Here is a 26489-nt window from a genome sequence, read left to right on the forward strand (position 1 = left end):
AACATGACTGCTGCAGTCAACATTTTGGAAAGGTTAAATGAAAGTGAGATTTTATAAAAGTATCGCCTTAATCAAGATGACAGTATGAATGATGTAGAGTTGGTCAGGGATGCCATCACATCACCAACCAATAAAAAACACCCACTATTACCAGGGATTAAAGTTGTTACAATTCTCCGCTATTTGGCCATGGAAAAAAATGCAGCTGTGCAACGCGGACGATCTTGACATCTCTCTGCTGTCACTCAGGAGGATTTTGCACCAGATGATAAATGCCCTATCCAGACCCCACATAGTTCTGCAGTTCATTCGCTTCCCCATTAAAGTGTTTCTATCATAAATTCACTCTAAGGGACTCATTCCCTCTCAGCCAATCACTGTGGGCATAGAAGGTATGAACACAGTGTCATCCACAGCAACAATGTCTTAGCTTAGGAGTCCCTCCCACTCCTTAGTAAAAGTTGGTCTCAGAGGCTTTGGGAATAGGTTTGAAGAAATAACTCTTAACTAATAATTTTTAGTGCTCCTTATAAGTACTCTTAGTTCTAAGATAAAATGTTTTGTGAATAGGGCCCTGTGCTGCTAGGTTGATGTGAAGCATCCACGTTTTGCCAAAAAATACACTTAATAACTTTATTAAAGTCTTCACTACATATACTATGTAAGTCTGGACAGACATGGATGTGCAAGCTGACTGGTTGGTGGAGGCATACAACCGCAAGGTAATTCTAGTTTAATCTCCAACTTCCCACTTTGAGCAGTTTGTGTTGAATGTATTGGTTTGTTATGATCGAGCAAAATGTTTATGTTACAGTGACAAGATGTCTTTATGCTTGGACATGTAGGATTATAAGCTTGAATGCATCACAGCAAGTATATAGAAGGTTGCAAAAGTGTAAACCCCATGAAGTTTTAATGGCCTGTACCAACAGTTTCTGCCCCTACTGTGTGTTGTGCAGCACCATTCGCCAGGCCTTGATAACAGTTGGTTAATGGGTAATGTGCCACACAAGAGTGATGTTGCACTTTCTGTTTTCATTTTGTTGCTGTAGTGCAGTAATTAATCCAGCTGAACCCTTTGTGCTCACAAAATAAATGCTTTCCATTTTCATTAATAGACAACTCATTAGAACATAATGAGCAAGAAGGCAACGTTCCCCGCTCTCTCTTTGCACTATGTAGCAGATGAGCATGCTCTACACTCAGCTAATTAATGCCTAGGATTGTGTTCTGTCTTCTTGTTTTCTTCTGTAAAAAGAGCGCAGATATGTGCTTTTCAAACATAAGTTTAATGATTCATGGCATGCAATTGTTTTACATACCTTGGGGAAAGACACAAAACAACTTTACTAAGTCAAGTGAGATCAAGTGAAATTTGAATATATAACATCAAATTATGACAGGATTTTCTCAAGACATTTTTTATGTAGAGCAAGTCTAGACCCTGTGTATTTCACAGAGACCCAACATCCCCCTACGAGCAACTGGGGCAAAGAAGAGCTCCCCTTTAATTGGTAGAAAACTTGAGCAGAACCAGACGGCTCTAGGGGGACGGCCATCTGCCTTGACCAGTTGGATTGAAAGGGAGAGAGAGGGAAATAGTGAGAGAGGGAGACAAAGAGAGAGAGAGAGATAGAGGTGTCTGTATATCTTGTATGTAGCATACCCCCCAAAATCACAAACAAAGTGCACCATTTTGCTCCGGGTTGAATGACATGACACAACCGATTTCTCTTGTTTAGTGGGTGTGTCCGAGGTGTTACCCATTCAGCAGTGACTTGCATGTGCTTGCATACACAACAGGGTGTAAAATGCACCACTGTTTTAATTTAAATAAACAACATTATACCATTTTTTTGTCGGGGCTCAACATGCCTCTGTTCTCATTTGTAGAACAACAGTGATTATGACTTTTTTTTTTTTGAAGAGATGTGGGGGGGAAATCACCCACTTTTATTATATGGACATTCCGAATGTTCCCCAGGAGTGGAAGATGCGCTGTCAACAATGGAAGGATAAAACACAACCCATATGCATTGTTTTAGGAACAACGTTTAGTTGAGGGTGGTTAAGCAGAAAATGGAATAATTCTGTTTATATCATATATGATTTCATATGATTTATTTGACCATCACTCAGTCCTCCTGGAATCATTAACTTCCAGGTCAATGGTCACAACTGACTGGTGTCACCATCCATCACATAGTAGCTGCTTTAGTTTGTAACTTTAACTGATGAGCTGTCACTGTCCACCACTGAGTGTGATTAAGAGAAGAACAGCTACAGTGCTGGAATTTATCCTAATTACATTATAGAGATGATATATCAATAGTGGTTAATCATCTGATGATACCCGCATTTGTTTCATCTGCGGTCTTCACACTTTGCTTCACACTATATTCTATACACAGCTCATGCTGCTCATGTGTGGATGTACTTACAGTTTTGTGAATGCACAAGTCATACTCATACAATAATTATTTATTGTTAATGTATTAATTATACATGCATGCTTGCAGATCCTTACAGTAATGACAGGGTTTTCATTTGTCTTGATGGAGTCATGATTAGCTGTAAGGATTCCTCACTTCATGATGGGGATAAAATCGAATCCAATTTCTGGCTGTAATTAAAACTATTCCCCGAGCGAACTGCTGGAAGGCCACAACTTTAAGAGTTCAATGGAAGACAGGTTTCCAATAGCAGTCTAATTCAATCAGTCTGGAATGTATAGTGCATGTTAAGGATCAGGGGGTGATTCCTTAACACATACATACACTCGGCATACATTTGCTGTGCCAGAGAGCCAGCATGAATCTCACCTCTGGGCTTAGCATCTGTAATGGACCATCTGCATTAAAGGATGTTAGTGACTGCTGTGGGCTGTTAATAATGTCTCTAAAATTGGGGTTTTAGTATGATTTTTAATGCTAATTATCTTTTTTTCTCCATGTTCACATTATCTTTTGTGTGCTGAGTTTAATGACCTAAGAGCATTCGAGTAACTCTGCAATCCAACTGTGTAAAATTTAGAAATGCAGAGTAGCAATAGGAAAATGAACTGTGTTTCTCATAATTCACAAAGACATCATTTTTGAGATCTTACAGCATTAATAATACAATCAACCCTCGAGAAGGAGTAGCACAAAAGCATTTGTGGCAAAATAGTCTGGCTGTCCTCACATCATGGGTCATACTGGAGTGTGACAGTGTTTGTGAAAGACAGAGAGGTGAGGAGGGCAAAATCTGAGAAATGTGTACCTTCAGCTCACTATCATCAACTTAGGTTACATCCATCAGACAATGTTTTTGACTTCCATCTAGTCTTGTGGAGTTGTGCCAATAATTCATTTAGACATGCATGCAGTAAGGGCAGAACGAACAACTCATTGGTCACAAAAGAGACAAAGCATTCTCAATCAAGTTGAAGCTTCCCTTGCATATAATGCACTATATTTTGATGCTCACAAGTGACAGATGGTACAAAATGTGCCAAACTGTGCAGAAAAGTGCTGACAACAAACTGATGCTGACAATCATCAATGGTACAACATGTTCCACTTTTACAACACAGCACTTTCTGCAGTTTGGCAACTTTTGTATTATTTGTTATTCGAGAGCATTAGAGTATAAAAAAATGCAACTTCAACTTGATAGAGAATCAATTTCTCTTTTCTCTAAGAAGTGTGGGGTCTCCTCAAAATGGCTGTAGACAAAGAAAGTTTCTGCTATGGAGGGGACAAGAGTTGATGATGTGAAAGCTGTAATGGTTCTAATGGTTGTGACTGCAGCCTCCAACTTCCTCCCGCTGAGGCAAGCTGAAGTGGCAAGCAGAAAGAGGCTGATTGGCACACATTTTCTAGCTTGCCACAGGAACCACACTGGGAGAAAAAAAAACGAGTTAATTTTACTAGTATCTGAGTGTCCTGGTATGACACATCTTCACCAGTGAACTGAGGTATTAAAAACACGGTCAGAAGTAACTGAAGCTGGGTTCTTTGTATGGGCCAAGAAACAGTGATTATTTTATTAGTTACATGTCTGATCAGCTAACACTGTTGATGTGCCAACATAAATCTTCTTGGTGACGCTTACTGATGTGTGCCACAGGAGCTGTGTTGACCCTGTTATCTCTCAGTCAACATGTGACAGAATTAGTTGGGTTTTTTAAAAACTGCCCACTGTGTGCAATCATTGAGTATTTCTTTAATTTGTGATCCTTCTTAAGTTCCAGAAGTTTGATGTAAATTCATTTATCCATGGATGTCAGTCCGTGCCATTATAGGCAGGTCATACTTTAGGAATGAATGCATTCAGGCATAGAAGGCTGTTATTTAGTGCAATTTTCAAGTTGAAAGTTTTTAATGTCTACTACTTGATCAAAAAGCAGTCACAGGTGTTACAGACTAGTTTAGTCTAGGGGCTTAAAGCCATACCTCCAAATGAATGCTGGTTGTAACCTGGAGTAAGCTGAAGAGGATAAAAAACATGGAAAAACACACATATGTAAGGGCTGCTTTTTAACATCAGTGAGAAGGATAGGTTAGGTGAGGTTAGCTTACTAATTAGCTGCCACTGCTGCCGGCTCACCTGAGAGCGACCAGCCCTGTCGTGATATTACAGTTCAGCTTTGTTATTGTTAGTTGGACTCTCAGGGCCTACTCACACTGTCCTTCTGGCCGGGGCCAAAACCGTTTTTTCAGCTAAAGCCTAGTACCTTTAAGCAGTGTGAGTGCACCCGCTCCGCGCACAACTGCGGCCAGCGGGCCGTCCACGGCCAGCTTGAAAGAGGTGGGCTTTAGCGGAGCCGTTTGCACATGTACGAGCACGAGCGTGCGCACGTGTGCGAGCACGAGCACGAGCACGAGCCCTACGGCAGTAGCGTAAATAGAAGGACGGACCATGCGCGGACATTAAACAACAACAACAATGGCGGTGAAAGGTTCATGTTGGTGTGATGCGGAGGTGGAGTGTCTACTGCAGATTTGGTCGGATGAAAATATTCAAAAGCAGTTGACAAGACGCACAAAAACTCCGAGGTCTGTGGAAAGATTTGTAAACAAAGCCACACACACGCTATCAATGCGTGTGACGTGTTACGGCGTGATGGCGTATGGACAGCAAGAAGCATTGGCCGGCCCTGGCAGTGTGAGTACAAACGGGGCTGGGGCGCGGGGGGGAGAGGGAGGGGGGACAAGTACCCTAAAGCCCGGGTCGCGGTCTGGAAGGACAGTGTGAGTACGCTCTAAGAAACAATCTTGCGGATGCCCATTTGCTGGGAAACGGTGTGAAGTCGTGGTGTCGTCTGCTGCACCTCTGTCTGCCGTGGCCTTCCCTCACACCTGAGTCTTGTTTATAACAAGCCTTTCCCCGCGAGGTGTTCAGGTGCACCTGTTTAACAGACCGCCACTGCTTTGTTAACCCTCAAAACACCCGGGCATTCTGAGTTTTAATCACACACACAGCTAAAACCCCACCAACACTTATTAGCATGAAAGCAGCCCAGAAGACAAATAAAGTATAGAATAGAAAGAAGAAAACAGAGGAACCTCTAACTCCTACCACAGGGTAAATAGATACATTTTAATGAGTATGAATGTTAGAAATTACAACATGAATATTCTATAACTAATTATGTGCTTTGGTCTATGTTTGACTTATTTTCCATTCAAACTATAGACATAATATTAAAGTTATAACATAACACTAAAGTCTAAAGATGAGAGAGTATACCTTAAATTGTCTTAAAGTTGTGAGCCGTAAATATTGAGATACGATGTCTCTAACAGCTGCTTAGGTGGTAAGATGTAACTGCAGGTGCGCCTGTGGGACTTCATCTCCCAGTCTTCCTTTCGAAACTGAACAGTGTCCACTGTATGATGTTATTAGATTGACAACTCTCACCTCTGCAATACGGCATGATGCCTTCATATGCTCCATATGTCTGTAGATCCTCCATTGTGAGGCAGCAGTAATAGAAAGTTACACATAAGAGACGGTCAGGCACATAAGAGCGAGCCTGACTTCAAATTTAGACTTGAACTTCCAATTTCATTTTACTTTTACATGTCGGAAGTTGGAAGTTCCGGATTTCTGAGTACAATGGAACACAGCATAATCGGCAGGGACGAGCTCCACCTGGGCAGACCAACCGCTGCTGACTGATGTAAAAGGTGTCACTAACATTGCGGCGCATTTGAATATAGCGAGGGAATGTCGCAACAGACACTCAAATGTATTTCTCGGCAAAAAGGCAAGTACAAGTGGTTTCATTTGTGAGTCATATGATCAATTACCATTGTTTTAAATCACTCTTTGATGGATAGTAACTTCACAGACAATTAACTGGATGAAAATCTTATGGAAGACAACTTTAATGTCAGTCATCGCTCTCTTCTTCTCTACCTCTTTCTTTCATCATGTTTGACAGTGAGTGGTTAAACTCCTGAAAGGTATAATTTCTGAAAGGTAAAGCAAAACATTTGGGAGATGCTTATTTCTGTATGTTTTAAATTTGTCTTCAAAATGTAGCTTTTAGTGTCCTTGGGCATGCTTTTGGGCATCTTGACATTACTAGGCTTCCATACATACTTCACAGTGGAAACCTCTATTGACATACAGCCTTATTTACATAACGCTCAAACACACAGGAGCACTGCTGTGGGTGCATAGTCACATCAAAACACCACTCACATATTCACTCCAAATTAGTCTCCAAATCCATATAAGCCACTGATAGCTGAGAAGAAATGCAGTAATCAATGACGGAGGTTTTCTTTACCTCCCTAAACAGCAGTTATTTATGTGCTGACACCAATCAGCATGGTATCTCTGCTCTGACCCAGCTGTGGGGGAAGGTGCTTAATTTTTTTTTTATTTATTATCACCAGCTGGTGTGTGTGGTTATTATTTATCATTATAATACAGTGTTGATTTAACAGTGTTAACATTTTCTTCAAATTGCTCCCTCTTTAATATATTATTTCAGTGTACAGACACAGAGTGACACACGGTGTAGCACCCTGCTGTTTTCTGCAGGTAACGATGCAGGGGCAATTAATTACGCTGTAATTTAAATTGAGCTTTGTTCTGTTAATTTAATCATGGTTAAGGTGTGCTGCACTCATTGTTATGTACTGTTTATCAACTGCATTTTTTTTTTAAAATTAAGTTTAACTTAACATAGGGCTGGGCAAAATGACGATATACAGTATACTGTCAAAACGATATAAAAATAACAAGCTATATCCTTTTTCTATATATTTTTTATCACAATGTTGAAAAAACAACGCCCAAACTGTGGCAATATTTACGTTATTTGGACATTTTGACCCTGCTAAAATGAGAAAATACTTAGTACTTAGAGTAATTAATTTACACAGGACTATAAAAAAAAAAAAAATACATGACAAACTATGACTAACAAGGTTTATAAAGCAGCAGTTTTTCTTAATCTCCTCCCATATACTGCAAAAATCTTGCTCTAAGTGCATGTAAATCATGAGAGGTGTTAGAATAAATGAACTCCTGTCACAGTTCACCAGTTACGTACCTGCCATTGTTGTAGTTTGGGTTGCTCAGACTTGTAAAACATGGTTTTGGCTTCTGTTATAATTCTTGTAAGTTCTTTAAAGCTCATTATCTTAAACTACACTGACGGATCAAATGTTTGTATTTTTTCAATAGCATTACACAATAGTTTTGCATGTCAAGTCAACTCACAGGTCATGTCAAGTCAAGTCAAGTCCTTGGTTGAGAAAAGTAAATTCTAAAATCCATTTTTTTAATGGGGGGGGGGGGGGGGGGTCGTTTCATAATCAATGTAAAACTGATTGTCTTCTTGGAGTAGTTAGCTTACAAAACCTTTTACAGCAGTCTACAATACCTGTCACCATTAGCACTTGTCAGAACATTTCTATTTGTCATACTGTAGTCTTTCCTTTACATAACAAAAAACAAAAACAGTAGGATATGGGCCAGGATTTTGACATGTTAGGTAATATTTTATCGTCTATGCAGCTACCCCGAAAGGTTTTAACAGTGGTGAGAATTTGTAAGCCTTTGGGATATGAAGGAAACTGACCAAGGGTTTTTCTTTTTTAGGGATAAGGTTGACTGCGCTGGGCTGTGAGAGTGCTTCACTAACTAATTATATGAAGCCTCCTCTCAGATTAGGGTAGACATGCAGAGCTTATGAACAGTTGCATAGCAGACAATCAGACCATGTAATAACCAGAGGGCCAATATTTGCTCCACTGTAACACCTCACAAAACAAAAGTGTGTAAAGCCCTAATGCTCAGTCCAATCCCACGCCACACTGCCTTGATAAACACCGAATTCACCCCGACAATGGGCACCATCTTTACTCTGGCAATTAGGCAGAGCTTTGGATTATGACTTCCTCAGCCCAGCACACCACAAATCCATCCAGATTCAATTATTCCCCTCCCATGTCTGTGGCCATTTGGGCTTTTTGGGCACAACTGGAAAGTACAAATTTATGAAAAAAGAGCCTTTTTTCTTGTTTTTTTTATGTATTCTTGCACCCCTTCAAGTTTGACAAGTCTATTAAATAAAAACAAAACCTTTGGGAGCTTACAAATGCTGTCCTGGTAAATATTTTATGAGAACAATTAGCTATATTTTCAGTTTTTTTCTACTTCAAAATCACACCTCCTCATGTTGAGTTTTTTTTTTTTTTTTTGGTAAATGTTTAGTGTTCAATGTTCAGCAAAAAAAAAAATGTGTTGCAGTCTCTTCAAGCAGCCCAAGTTGATCCACGCCGTGTGGGCCAATAGTGTTTCTAGTGGGCTTTGTGTAAGAATCTACGTAAAATGCATGCTGAATGGATTTGACTTGCTCTGTCTCGCTGCACCTCAAAGGTATTATTTTTACTTATTAGAAAGCTCACTCAGAGTAAATTGTGTAAGCGATCAAGGGTTTCAAGGAGTCTGGAGACTCTCATCTTTCTACTTGAGGCCTCTTTTCAATATGTTTGCTCAGATGTGTTTTTCCTCTACCTGGTCTGCTCTTGAGGAGCGGAAAAAACTGTTGTGTGTAATAATCAGACACACCTACTGTATGTTAGCGTGCATGGATGTGGTAAAGTGGATATTCTTTGCAGGTATGAGATGACAGACTCCCCTACCCAGTTGTGTACACACCCGTTCCCCTGTCTGTTTATCCTCTTGGGTGGCTCGTTTGCCTCCCAGCAAACCCCTGCGTGGCTGTCATCTCCTGCATTTTACTTGTCTGCTTTACAGCAGCTTGTCAGTTCCTAACACATTCCTGTGTGTGTGTCCTCTCTTTTATCTACAGATACCACAGTTTCATCCCAAAAAGGTAAGACGGCACTCAATCAGTAACCTGTGGATCCCCATGCATTTTCAAATGGGTGGCATGTGGGTGTGTTGCTCTTTGTGTCTGTGTGTGTTCTCAATTGCTGCTTATGATAAGAAAAACATTTGACGGTGTTGTTGACGTTGATTTGAAATTGAGTCATTCTGTGTTTCTGAACAGAACAATCTGTTTGATTACAAAGTCAATCACTCACACCCACTGACACCTTGACTAAATTATCCCCCTATCCCGCAATGATAGACGACCCACAGTCTGTGTTCTGCATCACTTTCTGTAAGCCTGTGTTAAGACTAATCACAGTTCTGTTTAGACTCCTCCACATTTTCATGTGTATGTTAATGTGAGGTTGGGGGAGGTTATTGTTTTGCATAGTGGATCTTCAGGGAGAGACGGGAGATGTTTGTAAGAATGTACCTGTAGGCTGTTTTGATTTAGTTAGATGATGGGCCACACAGTCAAACTGTCTAAACAGCTCCAGGGGTCTTGTTCTGAGTGGCAGCCTGCAGGTGTAAGCACCCAGCCCTCCACTCTTCATATTGGAGTTACAGTAATGGCAGAGAGTGTGTCACGCTCTGTGATTGCAAAGCAGGAGCAGACAATCACTCAGGAGAACTCCCTGCTGATTTTGTTGAAACTTTCTTTGATTCCCCGCTGAGCTTATGAGAACTTAGGTGTTGTTTTGTACGAGCTCTTACCGGAGCAGAACAGAACGCAGGTGAAAATATTCCCATTGTCATCTAGATATAATAGAATGTGCACAACATGTATATTTGAAAAAACCTAAATCGCAGGAGTGTGTCTTTGGGAACATGCCGGCATTTTTCATCTTACAAAGTGTCAGATCTGTTGAAGCTGCTTGTTGATACAGTGCAAGAGGCATTGATATAGTACATCCGTGTGACAGGTTACACTTAGTGTGCTCCCAACCACACACAGGCACACACACACACACACACACACACACACACACACACACACACACACACACACACACACACACACACACACACACACACACACACACACACACACACACACACACACACACACACACACACACACACACACACACACACACACACACACACACACACACACACACATACATTGTGAGGCCAATGCATGTGATGACTATAAGGTGTTAGATGCTGTCAGATGGGCCTATAAAGGTAAGTGATGTGGGTTGCCTGAGCCGCATTCTGATAAATGCATAAGGGGACCAGAGGCTGGCGTGATGTACATCATCCTTCCACAACTATACTCGCATACGTTTTCTGAATGGGGGGAGGTAAATAAGTCCACAGAACCCTGACAGTGAATGAATGCTCACTTTTGTTAGCCTATGCGTGTCCATGGCTGTGTCTGTTTTTATGTCTTTTTTTTCTTTACCATCCAATTAAAATCTTAAGGATCAACATAAACTTCCTCTTGGTCCCACACATTTAAAGTGCCATGGAGAAAAAAACTCTTCTTCTGCATTAATTCATACAATGTGAGTTATTGATGGCTGTGCAGCTATGACATAGCCATCGGTAGAGAAGAGCCATGGGGTCTTGAGGCACTGATAGTGCACATAAAACGTGTTTGTGTGTGCACATTTCTTCAAAGACTGGCATATAATTGTGAATGTGAGTTCGGATATGTATGGGTGTTTGCGCACAGGCAGTGTCAACTCCCCACAGTTTCAAGTTTCAAGTTTCAGTTAATATTCATCATAAGACATTGGGGTCCCTCCTCTGTTAAATGAGTACAATGCTGTAGTACATGTGTTAGCCTGAAGGGCAGCACATAGTATTTAGGTCCAGGTAATTGTCAGGCTGTGGATGTATAACCTTTACTATTGTTCAGCACCAATATCATGATTAATACAGGACCTCATTATAATGTGACCTTATTCTTTAGTCCTCTACATCTGTGGACCAACCCCTATATCCGCCCCCCTACCATGACATCCTGTATCTAACAGTTCTCCACCCCCTTATACTCCTCTCTCTCCTCTGCCAAATGAAGTATATTTATGGCACCTGTGCTGGAAAAACAGTCTCCAAGACACGTCCCTCTAATTTCATTTTCAAAATGCCAGCAATAAATTTATCAAATGGGCTGAATCGAATCGGAGTCACACGCAGTGCCATCCGTCATGGGCTGTCCCTCAGGGTCTGTAGGCGTACTTAAGCCAGCCAAAAACCTCTGCTGGCAGGAGAAGAAGAGTGAGTGCTGAGGGGGGGGGGGTTCCTGGTAGGAGGGAGACCAGATAAATGTAATGGAGAAATCTGCTGAGAACAAATATGTATGTGCATATCTGTGCGTGTTTAGAAGCACATACATAAGCATGAATTGGCTTGTGCATGAGTGTAGATGCATATATGTGTACAGAGATCAATGCTAATTCTTCAACACATAGGAGCGATGGAATCTCAGTCAATCACTTTGGCTGTCAATGTGGCAGTGTAATAATTGATTAATTGCAACACAAGTTAATTGATTGTTTTGCTCGTTTTTGCATTTGTAAATCCCTCTCAGTTCAAACACCACTTTGAGTTTTATCCCCTCCCCTGCCTCTGAAAACTCCAGGTTCACACGCTCTGTGCCCTCCTATCTCTCACTTCCTCATCCTCTGTACATGACTTTGGCACCTTTGCCTCTCTCTTTAAATGCCTTTGTCCCTGCTTTCCTTTTGTTTCACCCCTCTTTCACTCTGCCTATTTTTTTTTTTCTCTTCTCAGCATTTATCTCTCTGCAGGTTAAGCCAGGCGTGAGTGAGGGTAAAGCAGCTTAGTACTAACAGGGCTAATGAAGTCAGGCCCCGTATTCCTCTGACGGGGATCAGTGGCAATACTCTGTGAAGCCTGTCAGCGTTTAATGATTAGATGAAACATTCAGACACCCGCTCCGAGAAGACAGGCACACTGATATGTGGTAATACCCAACCATGGTCTCTCTTACGCAGATCCATCCAGCAGAATATTTATGCATTTGCACATACTCACCGCGTAGGCACATACAGTACAAACACACACACACCTCCTCCTTTGCAAAGGTGTAGATTTATGCCTGAAAGATGGCATCAAGGGTATACACCTCAAAGTGATTGGAAGACAAAACGAACGACAGAGATTCAGAGAACGAGCAATCTGGCTATTGATTCCTGTCATGTGGAGGGAGGTGGACAAAAAAGGGAGCTGCAAGAGGGAAATTTGATGAGCAGATAGTAAACAACTCCACACACTCTATTCAAAATGCATGCTGTGATCCATGATTTTTCATTGCTTCTCAGTTCTGCTAAAAAACATGATGGAAGATGAATCACATGGCTAACATATCTAAACCTTTGTGAACATTTCATGATTCATCTCTGATTCTTAATCCTGTTTTGGGGCAGGTGCATGGCAGTAGTTTAATATATGGTTGTGCTGGAGTGTGTGTTGTTTGTATGTCAGTTAGTGTGTCAGTGTCAAAGTGGGAGGGTGTTTGTGTGTTTAAATGATACCTTTAAGGAATGGAATGACAAGGGCAATGGTTGGGGGGTCAGCAAGCTGCCTGTTTGTTAAAGTGAAAGGGTGCCCCATTAGCCACACATGCTAATTTACCTGTCAACTTCCATCTACACAAGGAAATTATACAACTTCTCTCTCTGTTTCTCTTCTTCCGCTGGCCTCCTCTCCATCTCCATCTCCAGATATCTTCCATGTTATATATTCTGTCCTCACACCAGTAATTTTTCCCCCCTATGTGAAATCCCCTGTTTAGCTCCAGCTGAGGAATCTTCAGATGCAATAAATACATGTACATGCATTTCTGCCACTGTGTCGCTTCCAGACTCCCATCTCTTGGTTTGCAAAGGCTCCTTAAATGTACTGGGGGAAACTACTTGACAATATAGTTTCCACGATTGTGCCTAAAGATTACATGTTTACTGATGATTGAAAACGTTTGATTTTTTTTATTATTATTGTTAGGGAATACGGGGTGGAATGCTCCTCCTGTTCACCTGTCCTAAGTGTACTTGGGCAAGACACTGTGCCAGATGGGTAGGCCAGTACTTTGCATGGCATCTCTAGGTGTGTTTCCATTAGGGTCAAATACCAGAATGAGGTGGGTCCCCTTCACCGAAACGCCCCTAATTTGAATGTGAATCACTCGAGCAGCCGTTTGACTAGCCGTTTGTTTACCCTATGGGAGATCAGGGACATGTTTCTCCCCTGAGAGAGGCCTGGTTGTTGATTGGATATAACTCTAAGCGGGATGTGACGCGTGGCAGTACTTAATGCCACAACACGGCAATGTAGAAAGTAGACACTTTTATCCAGTGGTGTAGTAGAACACCACACAGGAAATGATTTGTACACAGGCATCTTAACACAGGCTTGTTAAAATGAGTGCTGCAGTGGCCGGGTTGGATTCTGACCTGGAGTCCTTTGCCGCATGCTCTCTCTCTCTCTCTCTCTCTCTCGACTCCTCTCTCTCTCTCTCTCTCTCTCTCTCTCTCTCTCTCCTCTCTCTCTCTCTCTCTCTCTCCCTCCCCCATTTTCGAACACACACAAGCGCACACGCACATACACCGTACTGCAAGCAGGGTGCAAGCCTGTCTCTCATCAACCAATTTTTAAGGTGAAGTGTTTTCTTTCATGCTACTTGCAAATAAGTTGATGCTGTGAATCATATGGGCCACCTTAAATCAAACTGCAACTATTGCATTGCAACTGTATTTCTCACTTGGAGATAGAAGGAGTGCCGTGTATGACTGATCAGCTGATCACCGGCGATCAAAACCCATTCAGAGTGATGCGTTACCTCCGGATCCTCCTAAATCCCTCTTGGGCCTTTTTTTGTAATGGAAACACAGCAATTGAGAGGGCGTGCCCTGCAACTTTCCAAAGGGCCACATTTTATAAACGCGCCGTCTTTCACCATCAGTATATGAGTGTGAATGAGAAGCCAATTGTAAAATGCTTTGCCCTTTGAGCTAGACAAGTGCCTTCCATTTACCATTATTATTATTATTATTGTCTGAAGATACTGATAATAATATTCTAACTTCAATGTTTCCTCCCTCCCCTTGTGATAGTTTGGTAACTTACCAATTAGCTAAAAGTTTCCTCTGACAGTACATCACTGATATAATATAATAATAATAATAATAATGTATAATATAAAATAGGTTTGAACAACAACAAAACAATGTATAAACTATATTGATAGGTCACTTTTAAAGATGGTTCTCCTGTTACAACCCTTAAACGTCCTAATAAGAGTGCTTGTGCTTGTGCTTGTGTGATTCACTACAGAGCCTGTAAGCCATACCAACAAAATTATGTTCGCTTCACCTCTGCTCTGCTCTCTGTGTATGCGGCTCCATGACCAAACAGAGCACCGCGGCTGCCGTAGTCGGTATAGCAGCTGTTGATTGTAATGGATGCACTCTGCTGCTCTTCAGCGGGCATGCAGCGACGGACAACTGCGCCATGGTCCATGCCAGTGTTTTTCGGCACTTGGTAAAACACAAGAGCAATGATCCTGTGAAATTACAACACCACTCATCACCCCGCTGTTGAAGAATCAATATAGAAGAAACACTGATATGGATGTACTTCATATGTCATGCATATCCCCCTAGGTGTCTCGTACTGACACACATGACACAAGGTAGTGTGTCATTGTGAGACACACATAAACAGAGACAGGATGAAGCTCTGCATTCACTCATAATAATGTTTCACCTTCCAGCAAGGTTGTGTGGAGGTGTGCTTGTTTATGCTTGGAATGTAACCGCTGGGAAATAATTGGAAAATTCCATTTTATTTTTCTCATTTACTGCTTTGTACTCACTGAACAGTGCTTGCTATCTTCACTCACTCTCGCTTGTTCGACTATTGCTGCTCGACTATCCCTGCTCGACCAGCATTGCTCGACCCTCGCTGCTCGACCCTCGCTTCTCTCTCTCTCTCTCTCTCTCTCTCTCTCTCTATCTCTCTCTCTCTCTCTCTCTCTCTCTCTCTCTCTCTCTCTCTCTCTCTCTCTCTCTCTCTCTCTCTCTCTCTCTGGCTGTTGAGACAGGGAGGAGAGGAGGAGCAGACTCTGAATACTTATTATATATTATACCTCTAAACCTAACGGCACCTTCCAAAAACTGAGTAACTAGGCTACAGGTTTATTTTGGCACTCTAAAGGAGCACATCACTATTTAACATAGCAGTTAAAAATGCCGACAGTTTCATTATCTGAATTGGTAACTGATAATCACAATAAAGCAATCCTCCTGTGATCTTCTCTGCTATTAACAGCCCTGTAAATCTAGCTCCGAACAAGCTCTCTGACACAATTGCCACTCCAGAGTGTGATGAGTTTGCAGTGTTGTTCAGAGACATGATAATAAACATTAAGTTGACTACTAGCCAGGGTGTAAATAATGATCTATTAGAAGCCTGGTCTGGGCTCATTAACACACATAATGCAATTAAAACCCAATCATGCTCCTTTGATCTGTACTGAATACCTTTTTTATGTTAAAGTGTTCAATGCTTATGAAGTTGTGATCATTACCTGTAAAAGGTGTCCTCTAATTTAACTGGTTTTATTTGGCTAAACTCTTACATTACTGTTTACACAGCACAGACACATCCCCAGTTAGACCCAGAAATTATCAATATATATATATATATATATATATTAGTAATTAATTAATTAACAAGTAATTATTCTGTTATATATATATATATATATATATGTCTTTATGTATTCTATCAAAGAAAATTGTCTTAATCTTCCAGTATACTTTCCGCTGTCCCTTCTGTACTTCTTATGTGCCTACTTTCAGCCCCCTTACTCAGACAACACCCATCTTTGACATCAACCTTCATTCTGATCTCAAGTACACACCTGTAACGTTTTGTTACTGTATCTTGCATGGTTGGAATGCTATCGCAGTTACAAAACCTGTCCACAGACGGACAGACGGACATAGAAATACCTAGCAAAATACTCAAAAACCATATATGTGTAAGGTTCTGCTACAGTAGGTGTTTTCAGGACCAAATTTTGCCATAATGACACACGTCATGTCATGGCTGGTAACAACTATTGGATGGATTGGCATGGCATTTTGCACGGCCATCCTGGGTCCTAAAGGAAGAAATATACTGGCTTATTTACTCCCTGACTGAGTGACTGGATGGATTGCCATGACATTTGGTACAGATATCCCTGGTGCTGGGCGATGAATCCTAATGGCTTTGGTACTTCTCCGACTTTTCATGTAATTTCAGTCAGTCAAATAGCTCAACATCTACTGGATATATTAGGGCAAAATTAATTTCCCAGATGATATATCCTAATGGCTTTGGTGTTTCCCCTGACTTTTTTTCTAGGTTGACAAGGTTTTTTTTAATTTTAACTTGACTACTGTTGGATGGTTTGTAATGCAGACTGGTTTCCAAATGCATGCTTCCCACTGAATGATTTGTAATAATATTTTTGGTTGATGACCAAAAACCTGCATAACATTTAGGTATGCAGTGCTGTGTTGAAGCACAGCCCCACAGAGCCACGGTGTTGTTATTAACTCAGCTGGACTAAGAGGTAGCAGATGGACAATAAGACAGTTTTCCTCTCCTACCACTACAGCATTGCAGTAGGAGTGGTAGTAGTAATAGAAGTAGTAGTAGTAGTATATTGAATGGCCTACACCTTTTGTCTGTGCAAGATGAATTTGAATGACAATATACTCTTGCAATCATCATCAAAATGCTTTTATATGAATACTATCATCAAGCTTGGTTAAACTTAATTTTATATTTCATTCTTGCTTAAAATTATGCTTTTGTTGTCCAAGGCTGCCCACACAAAGAAAACACTGCAATGTTAATCTTATTGAACTGCCATCAACCTACTCCCCCGTTTTTCTTAGATGCAGTTAAATTTCTCAAAGCCCCGTGGTACTGCAGTAACAGGAATTGTTTTTTGGGCAACCTATTGAGCAGTAATGACTGAATGTGTATGTGCCAACATGCATGGTTTGTTTTCTGCTGCGTCCTGCTCATACTGCTCTCGATCCCTGTGACCAGAACCCTGATTACTTTGACTATATATATATATATATATATATATATATATATATATATATATATATATATATTTGTATAATTAATCCAGCTGTGCCTACTCTGCAGGGGCCATAAGATCATTATAGACATGATCTTATCCTTGACTCCCATGCTAACTAATAAGGTCTTTGATATATGGGATTTAAATGCCAACAGGAGACACTGTTCACGGAAGACTTTAGCATAACTGAAATCTTTTTGTCAGGATTCGTGAAAAAAAGACACAGGTTGTGAACGGTGTCACTTGTCCATGAAGCAGAACGTAATTTTTTTTCTCCAACAATGTGAAATGCTTTTTGTTATCATTCACAAGAGGCCGATGATGCATTCTGTTTGCTAAACCATGCAACATATCCAATTGAGTGTTAGCCAGTGATACAGATAAAGACAAAGCCACACAAAGACAGCCTCAGCAGACCCACATCTTAGACTCATTAAGGCAGGCTGGGAATTGAAACATTTCTCAGGCAACACAGAGAGCAGATAAAAGCAGAGACAAGTATAACAAAAAGAATGGAAACAGTAGTAAACTGATCACCACTCGTTCCTAAATAATCCTGTTCTTAAGCCACAGCTGCCAATTAGATAGAGAACAGCCTGTTCCATTGACGGATGAACGTAATTTGATATTCTGCGGTCTGCTCAGCAGGGTGCAACACTGATTGCACTGGATGGAGTTTTCAGGCCATCCAAGTGTAATTGACTATGTAGAGATAGACCGCGGTTTATCATAACTGTTCTCTCTTTGGTATAGTGGTTCCATTTAAAAGGTACATCAGCTCTGTATCTGATGGTGTGTGGCAGGTACCTGTAAGATAAGAGCTTAGGTTGCAAGCCCGGAGATGCTTGTGTTTCAGTGTGGTGTCATCCAGGAACAGAGCTGCAGTAATCCCATGGAGCAAATAACTCTTTGTCATGATTCAACAACATGTTATTGTCACTGGACTACCTGCACCGAGTCACTTAGATGATTCATACATCTCTGTCTGTTTACTGACAAGAAACCACAGTTGGGCTTGATGCCCTAAGGGGCTGGCATTGCCAAGGAAGTGGGTGGCATATTGAACCCAGCAGGACACCTCCTATGTGGGCCTGCTCGGCAGAGGGATTTGGCCAGCTTGGATTAGCTCAGCAGGGTGAAACAGAGGGATACTGACAGAGAGGGGAAGACAGAGTATATCAATCTCTGCTCAGTACATGGATACCTGAGACACCTGAGAAAAAGTGGCTACAAATCATGGTGAGTATTGTTCATATTGTACACTGGTGCACGGTACAGAACGGTGAAACATGAAACTACTCACACGTCTACCATTTGCTAAAAACCTAGAGCCACATTAATAAACAATAATTAGACACATTACATTTCAAATCATCTTTCAAAATAGTTTAGCTCTTTTTCCACACTTTCTAATTTCTTCTTTTTACATGGAACTACAGCTATGCTGTTCCCAGTGAGGACATATGAATATTCATTCAGATGCCCATAATGAGATAAACACATCTCCTGACTCCACAGTCACACTAATTAAGCAAGCTTTTTCTTTCTGCAGTGCTGTGCTCTCAAACCACGTCCACTGCTCAAAAGCATGTCTCCACAGTTATGGCAGATGGGTATTCTAGCGCCAAAAATTAATAAGTAAGTTGAATAGTTGAAAACACACAAACAAGAAAGAATGCAGGGCCAGTTGCCTCTGACAGACTGCTGAGGAAACATGCCTTTATTCTTTGCTCAGGCTGGTTCTTTTCTGACGGAGGGATGGATCTAATCCAAGAGTTTATTACCAAACTTCAGATGCAAAGCCTATTCATTTTCTGACACCAAAGAGGGCCAAGAAAATGAATCGGGGTCTGGACAAATTGGCATCACTCACACAAGCGCAGTGGGAGGAAATTCTCCAATGTAGAAGTTGTGTCTTCCTTCAGCTCTCCTCCACCATCGTTCAAACTTACTCACATAACTATTGTAATGCTTAGCATTCACAGTGCACTAAGTATGTGTTTTACAGTACAAGTCATTGCACGCACACATTTAAAGTAAGGTTTTATGTTACTGCTGTCTTGCCTTCAGGCTGATGTAATACGATTTTGTTCTATTAGAGAGCAAGAGAGATGAACAAAAGAGGGAATGATAAATTATCACATAGTGAGTGTATTTGCTGTATCAGGTATTTGGGCCACATATCCCCTTCTCCCAACATCGTAGAGTTCCAGGGTTCCCTCCCTGCTTTGGAACCAAAAAAGAAAAGCTGCAGTAGTGCTCTTGTTTGGACATCATTGTAGTTATAAGAGAAGGCAACCAAAGTGAAAAAAACCAAACATCTCATGAGGATGATGTAGCCTAACAAAGGTAACAAAGTTATATGGGTGAGAGGAGAGGATGATCACCAGGTCTCTTTAGGAATGTTGCCTAATGCTGATGGGATCAGGAATTGGCAAATGACAAAAACAAATATTTGCAAAATGATAAGTCTAGTGAATCAGCTCAAATCAAGGATTAATAAACAAAAAACAAAACACTTGATAATTTATTCATTTGACATCATCCATGCATGGCTTGTGGTTCCAGCAAGATGACTAAAGCCCTTTGGTCCCCTTCCTATTGAGCTCTTCCTGTTGAGCTCACAGGGCCTGTGCTCTTAAGCTTAGGTATTTGTGCCACTTTAAGTAACCATTTTACACTTTCCGCAGGAATAGGGATAACAAATTACTGTGCAAAGCTACGCAAGTTTCCAATCACCCTTGAGAGAGACATGGCACCTAGGAAGCAAGATAGGCCCAGATGGATTATTGTAGGCTCATTTCGAACACAAATCAGCTCACAGCCATCAATAATTCATGTGGAAGTCTTTGAAAAGTAAACACTACTTAGCCCATTAAGAATCCAGATTGGCACAATGCCATAATGGCACAAAATACTGTACACAACTTATCTGCACATACAGGGGTTCTGTAGCCACTACAGAAAAACATGCTTGTGCTCTATATGGAAATGCTATGCTCATTAAATGGTGTTGAAGCTTTGCAGACCCGTAACCAGTATTACCTGGTGCAGCATTAGCATGAGATTGATGCTAAAGATGATAGTAGACTGAGGCAATTAGAGTGACAGCTGGTGCTGAGATGTGTTGAGTTTTGTGGATTGATCTTCTCTGTCAGCTTTGTTTCTGTGCACTTCAGACACATGGGAGACTCCCACTCCCATTCAGTCAGTAAACGCACATAGCTTAAATGCTGAAGAAGATCCTATCCTACTGTATGCTTCATTTGTACTTTTTCTGATACCATTTGCACATTGACTTTCCAACCCGTTTAGCCTCAGACAATTTTTCCTTGTTTATCTTTCATGTACTTTTTCAAGGTCTGTTTGTGATATTGGGGCTACGGGGAGTTGGTGGGTATGGGGTATGTTTATGTTGCTTTTAGCAATTCCCCGTCCTCAGCACCGTAATTCCCACCTGAGCAATAAAAGACAGGGAGTGGTCTCTAGCTCTCAAATGCTCATTAGATAAAGAGGAGGTTCATGTACTGTACTTCTACCAGTGGTATTCAATAACAGACTGTCTGTCTGTATATTTATCTTTTCCTCTCATCTTGCAATACTCTGGAGATGGACTACTCAGCACAAACAGCATCTGGCCATGATAATAATAACATCTATAATCGTTCTCAAGAGATACAACAGTGGAAAAAACAGATTTTCTTCTTCTTTTCAGAATTTTGCAACTCAAAATTTCTGATATGTGATTTATGGACACCACACACTATTTCCTCTTAAAGCATCAGATTCAAGTTATCAGTGATAACAATAATTTTACATTAGCTCTTGCATGATACTCCCTTTCTGCATATTTAATTTTTTCTCCTCTCTACATCTTTTGAAGCATAACCTATCAGTCCACCAGATGGGATTTCATGTGGAGTTGAATCCAAAAATTGTAATATTAGATAGTAGCACAACACAGGGAAAGGTGCAATAGTGTTTTTCTAGTGTTAGCATGTGTGAAACTCACTTCTTTCCTTTAACCCCTCCTTGGATGTAGGGAATAGTTGCTGAACACAACCCTCTAACAGGGAGAAATCAATCAGCCAGTTCCTGGAGGGAGCGACTTCTCTTTCCACCATCAAATGTGAAGGAAAAGTATATTCACGTATGATCTGATTTTTATTGCAGGTTTTCAGGCGTATGGATTTATCTTGTGTGTGTGTGTGTGTGTGTGTGTGTGTGTGTGTGTGTGTGTGTGTGTGTGTGTGTGTGTGTGTGTGTGTGTGTGTGTGTGTGTGTGTGTGTGTGTGTGTGTGTGTGTGTGTGTGTGTGTGTGTGTGTGTGTGTGTGTGTGTGTGTGTGTGTACACTATATGAGACGTATCACTCTTGTTGCAGCTCACTCCATTAGTGGGTAGGGATTCCTGTGCTCTGCTCCTAGCCAGAGGAGACCAATTAAAGCCATCAGGCAGCATCGGGGGAACTGGGCTGCTGTGAGAGCCTGCGGAGCTGGAGAACAGAGGGTTTAGACTGGCTCCATCCTCCTCCATCAGCTCTGCTGTGCCTCCAGACAGGCAGTGTAGGGAGATTTTGGGACAATTACAGGTATGCTACTAAATGATTCAGAGATGCTGATGAATGAATTGCTTACACTTTTGGAATCTTTGTTTTTCTTTGTTATAGTTTCACCTCCTGTAAAGAACACAATAGCGCTGCTATTTGCATTAATGTGCTTTAATACATAAAGATAATTGTAATAAATATTATGATCATTGTCTTCACGGCCACATAAGACTGGGTTGCAGGATACACTAGCAGAAGGTCAAGCCAGTCTATTACGGGGTTAACACACTTAGACAAGTTATCACTCATACTTATTCTTAAGGGCAGCTTAGCACCCTTGGGCTGTGGGAGGCTGTTGACATTTCCCACAGGCTTTATGGGTAATGCGTACCACATAAATTCTACCTGTTTAAAATGCATTTCAGTCTTTTTTTAGATGAGAACTGTAATACATGCATTTCTCTGCTGTGAATCAGAAGTTTTAATCAAATAGAGAATGAATTCATATTTAGCTTTCTCCCAGTGTACATAAGAGTGAAATTACATCCTACTTTGGTAACTCAAAACCTCCTTTTTGTATGACCTTATTTCATTAGCCCGACAAAAACTTCATGATTTAAAAAGAAAAGTTTAATATGAGGATGCTTGCATGAATACTTTTAAAATAACTCTATATCCCTAGTAGAAATTCAGAAAAAAGTAGCAGGGATTCAGTGCAGTTTGAGGCCTTCCCAGTGGGTGTTATTATTGTGTGGTTTTCCTGCAGCCTTCCACACTAATGCTCCTCTCGTCAGTGATGCAGGCTCCAGGGCATTGTTATAGCATGGGGGCCAGAGATGTCATACCCTGTTACAAAATAAGGCACCAAATATGAACCTCCTCTTCTCTTCTCCACCCGTCCCTCTCCCTCCTGCTCTCCCCTCCTGCCCTAGGGATCAGTACCGGGGAAATAGAGCCTGCTCCATAGTGTCTGCTCAGTAGGTAATAATTTGCCGCTCAGACTCAGATAAAGAGCTCCATTCATTAAAGTGGCTCCCCTCTTTCTCCACACAAGTGACACCTATCCTCTGGGAGAGCAGGGGTGAACTACAGGGTTGAAGCTACGGGCACAGCCTTCACCAGCCCTGATTGCCTCCCTCTGAGCTATTTGGAGGAGCCTAACCCCCTCTACACCAGCTCCCTCAGCCTCATTCTCCAGCTGTTTTTTTTCTTTCAGTGGAAATCCCTAATCTTTTTTTTTAAAACTTCATCCTTAATTCCCCTGCCTTCCTCTTAATACACCAACTCATTGCCTCTATTATCCCTTACACCTCCGTCTGCGCATCTCCATCTTCTGCCGTAATCACACCTCCACTCTTTTTCACTGTTCTCACTTTGGTGGTTTCCCCCTCACTCGCTTTGACTTTCTCTTTTCCATGCTCATCTCCATCATCTTTCTCCTATCCATTCTTTGCCATCTCCTCTCCCATGCCTTTCCTGTTCTGTCTCTGCAGCGTGTCTGTGAGATCCCTAAGCACTGGAAGTCGCTGATGCGTGTACCGGTCAGCACTCATGGGTAATGTGTAGATCATTCATCCTCTGGACAGGTATGTAATAGAGGCGGGACGAAGCGGAGAAAGGGGACAGTGAGCTCTCTGGAGGTATGAGAATCAATTTCATCAGGAATCACCGGCGCAAAGAAACAAGACCGTTCCCTCTCTTTGAGTTTCTCTCTTTCTTCCCCTCTCTTTCTCGCTCTGTCTTCATTTCCCCACTCTGTTATCTCATTCCTCTTTGACAACTCATGCTGATCAGCTCACAAGATTCTTTAGCACTACACTAGCCAAGCTGCAGGATAAATCCCTACACAAATTAGAACACAGAGGCCATTATTTAAGTCAACCCCTACTCTTGGTTCCAACAAAAATATTTTTGTCCTGCGTGCAGGATAAAGGAAATACACTTTTTTTTTGCTCTCTTCTACAGAAGGGCATCAGAGCACAATAAAAGGAGAGAGAAAGGAAAAATATCCCATAGAGATTGTCCCTATAGTGCCACTAAAGCTGGCTACAGCAAAAGGCCTACTCCACTTGTGCTGGAGAGCCAGTAGAGACAAACAGCAGTAACATGCATGCAGGCTCCTTCAGTCACCTGTGAAATAGAACTTTGGTTAAAACAGCCTGGCATGCATGCACTAGGTACCTGTAGCAAAGACGTGCATGCTAATGTCTTTAATGGCATGACCATCCAGCACAGGTTCCACTTCATAAACTGAAACGAATGACTATTGGCTGACTAACACACACCATTTGACCTGGCACACTAGAGGAAACGATGATGTGGGAGACAAGGAAAATTGCTCATCAATCACATCCACGGATGGTCAGGCGCTCTCATCTTGTAGTAGTAATGTTCAGTGAATTGATTATGGAATGATGAGGTGGAGTAAAATGCTGCGTCTCACACATTTATAGCAGACTGAACTGTTTTTTTTTTTATTTATGATGGCCATAAAAGGTTTCCACAGATGTTAATGTTTCTACACAATCCCTGCAATGTAATGTCAGTTCTGTCTCTTATTTGGAAAGGAGACAGTGATAAAGTGAGATAAAGAGTGTGTGTGTGTGTGTGTGTGTGTGTGTGTGTGTGTGTGTGTGTGTGTGTGTGTGTGTGTGTGTGTGTGTGTGTGTGTGTGTGTGTGTGTGTGTGTGTGTGTGTGTGTGTGTGTGTGTGTGTGTGTGTGTGTGTGTGTGTGTGTGTGTGTGCTAGTGTGTGTGTGTGCTAGTGTGTGTGCTAAATAGAGAGACAGTAAGACAGATTAAGTGAGTGAAAGACGCAGAGAGCTAAGGGAGGTTCTGCCTACTGTTTTTTTTCACTCTACTAGTACAGGAATGATGCATAACTCCACAGTATGCCCTTTAATTGGTGCTATTAATATCAGTTAAAGTTTTAATACCTATTTATTAAAACTTGAACTTTTTTTTTCTGAGACCTAATGTGAATAGCATTATGAATCTCCAGGGCTGTGCTCTATAAAAAGACTTGGCCATAAATTATTAATGCTCTACCACTTCATCTGCTAGATCCCACTCCTACAAGATTTGTTAAAAAGGAAATAGCCCAAAGGTCTAATATTAGGATGGATTTTCAACATTAAATACTCTACATGTGAGTGCCATATTTCTTGAATAATTCTGTTAAAACTGTACATGTCAGCTCCACATTGCTAGAAACTTTTAGCAGCGCCCTTAACCTACTCACCATTAGCTTGTGAAACCATGACAGGAGATCTTTAGTTTAAACTGGTCATGTATAAAATGTAAACAGAGTGCGGAGGAAGACAGAGAGGAATCCTGATGTACACAGCCCCCTAATTTGTCTGTTTGTATCTTTAAGGTCCTTTTCTCTGTCAGATAACGTATGACATGAAAAGCTCTTGAACTTATCTGCTGAAAACAAGGCAAATGAACTGAGAAACATTTTAGAAAGCTGCAGATCCAGTTATTAGAGTTAATTATGCTTCAAAGCGTAGAAACGTTGTGCCCTGACACTGACTTATCTGTAGTTTAAATTTTGAACTTTACAAAAAAGTTTTGAAGTACATTTAGTGGGCAGGAGAAGCACCAGCAGTCTGAAATGCCCTTGTGTATTTTAGCCTGAGAAGAGATGATAAAAGTAATAGATGCAGGATAACTAGATCAGAGATCAGTTAGGCCGTTTATGACAACACACCAGTATGTATTGCACTGGACTGACATCAGCCTTTTTTTAGGAGAATAATGCATGCCATATACCAAAAAGTAAAAAAAGAAAAGGTTGAAAATCCAGCATAATAATTTTTTTAAGTAGCTTGTGTTATGTTGAAGAAATGCAAAATCAGATTTTTTTTTTGCGTAATGAAGTTGTATAAGTTGTGTATGTTGTATAGTTGTATATTTTGAGCAGCAGTTGACAATGATAATGAAACAACTCTAATGGCATCTAATGCAATCAGTTGGGTTTTGTGTTTCTATCAATAGGCCACCTCACTTAAGCCCCTTTCACATATGCACTGCAAACCTAAAATTAACTACATATTACTCGGCAGAGCTGTATGTGAGACATTGTCCAAATCAGTTAGACCAGACATCAAACAGACTTTACCCTACCAGCTCCCGAATACAAAGTCTCTGTATTATCCTACTGAGCCCTTGTTTGAGGATAGAGAGTGAGTGGGCGTGTTGATGAAGTTTCTATCATGCAGCTCATTCGAAACAGTAAGAAAACAAATATCTGAGGGTGTGGAAGGCTGATTTAGATTTGGAAGACATTCTTGAACTTAGGTCAGGAGGAACCAACGCCGAAATCTCAAATTCAAGATACGGAAAAGACTCAGTTGTCTATGACCAGATCACGCAATGGATATGTGACTGCTGTGTAATCCACATCATGTCCTGCTTCCTGCATGCTCTACACAGTCGCTAACCCCTCGCCTTAACCAAACCAAAGTGTATTTCCAG

General features: G+C 41.2%; 1 protein-coding gene across 1 annotated transcript in view; it reads left to right on the forward strand.

The window, feature by feature from the left end:
* LOC310952300 (cadherin-4-like) overlaps positions 1-26489 on the forward strand; it is a 245577-nt gene that overhangs the window by 101311 nt on the left and 117777 nt on the right. The window contains exon 3 of the mRNA XM_083920873.1: positions 9320-9343. Within this exon, the coding sequence (XP_083776999.1) occupies positions 9320-9343 (24 nt within the window). The remainder of the gene's footprint in view (positions 1-9319; positions 9344-26489) is intronic.

The sequence above is a fragment of the Echiichthys vipera genome (genome assembly GCF_963691815.1).
Source record: "Echiichthys vipera genome assembly, chromosome: 9".
Lineage (NCBI taxonomy): Eukaryota > Metazoa > Chordata > Actinopteri > Perciformes > Trachinidae > Echiichthys > Echiichthys vipera.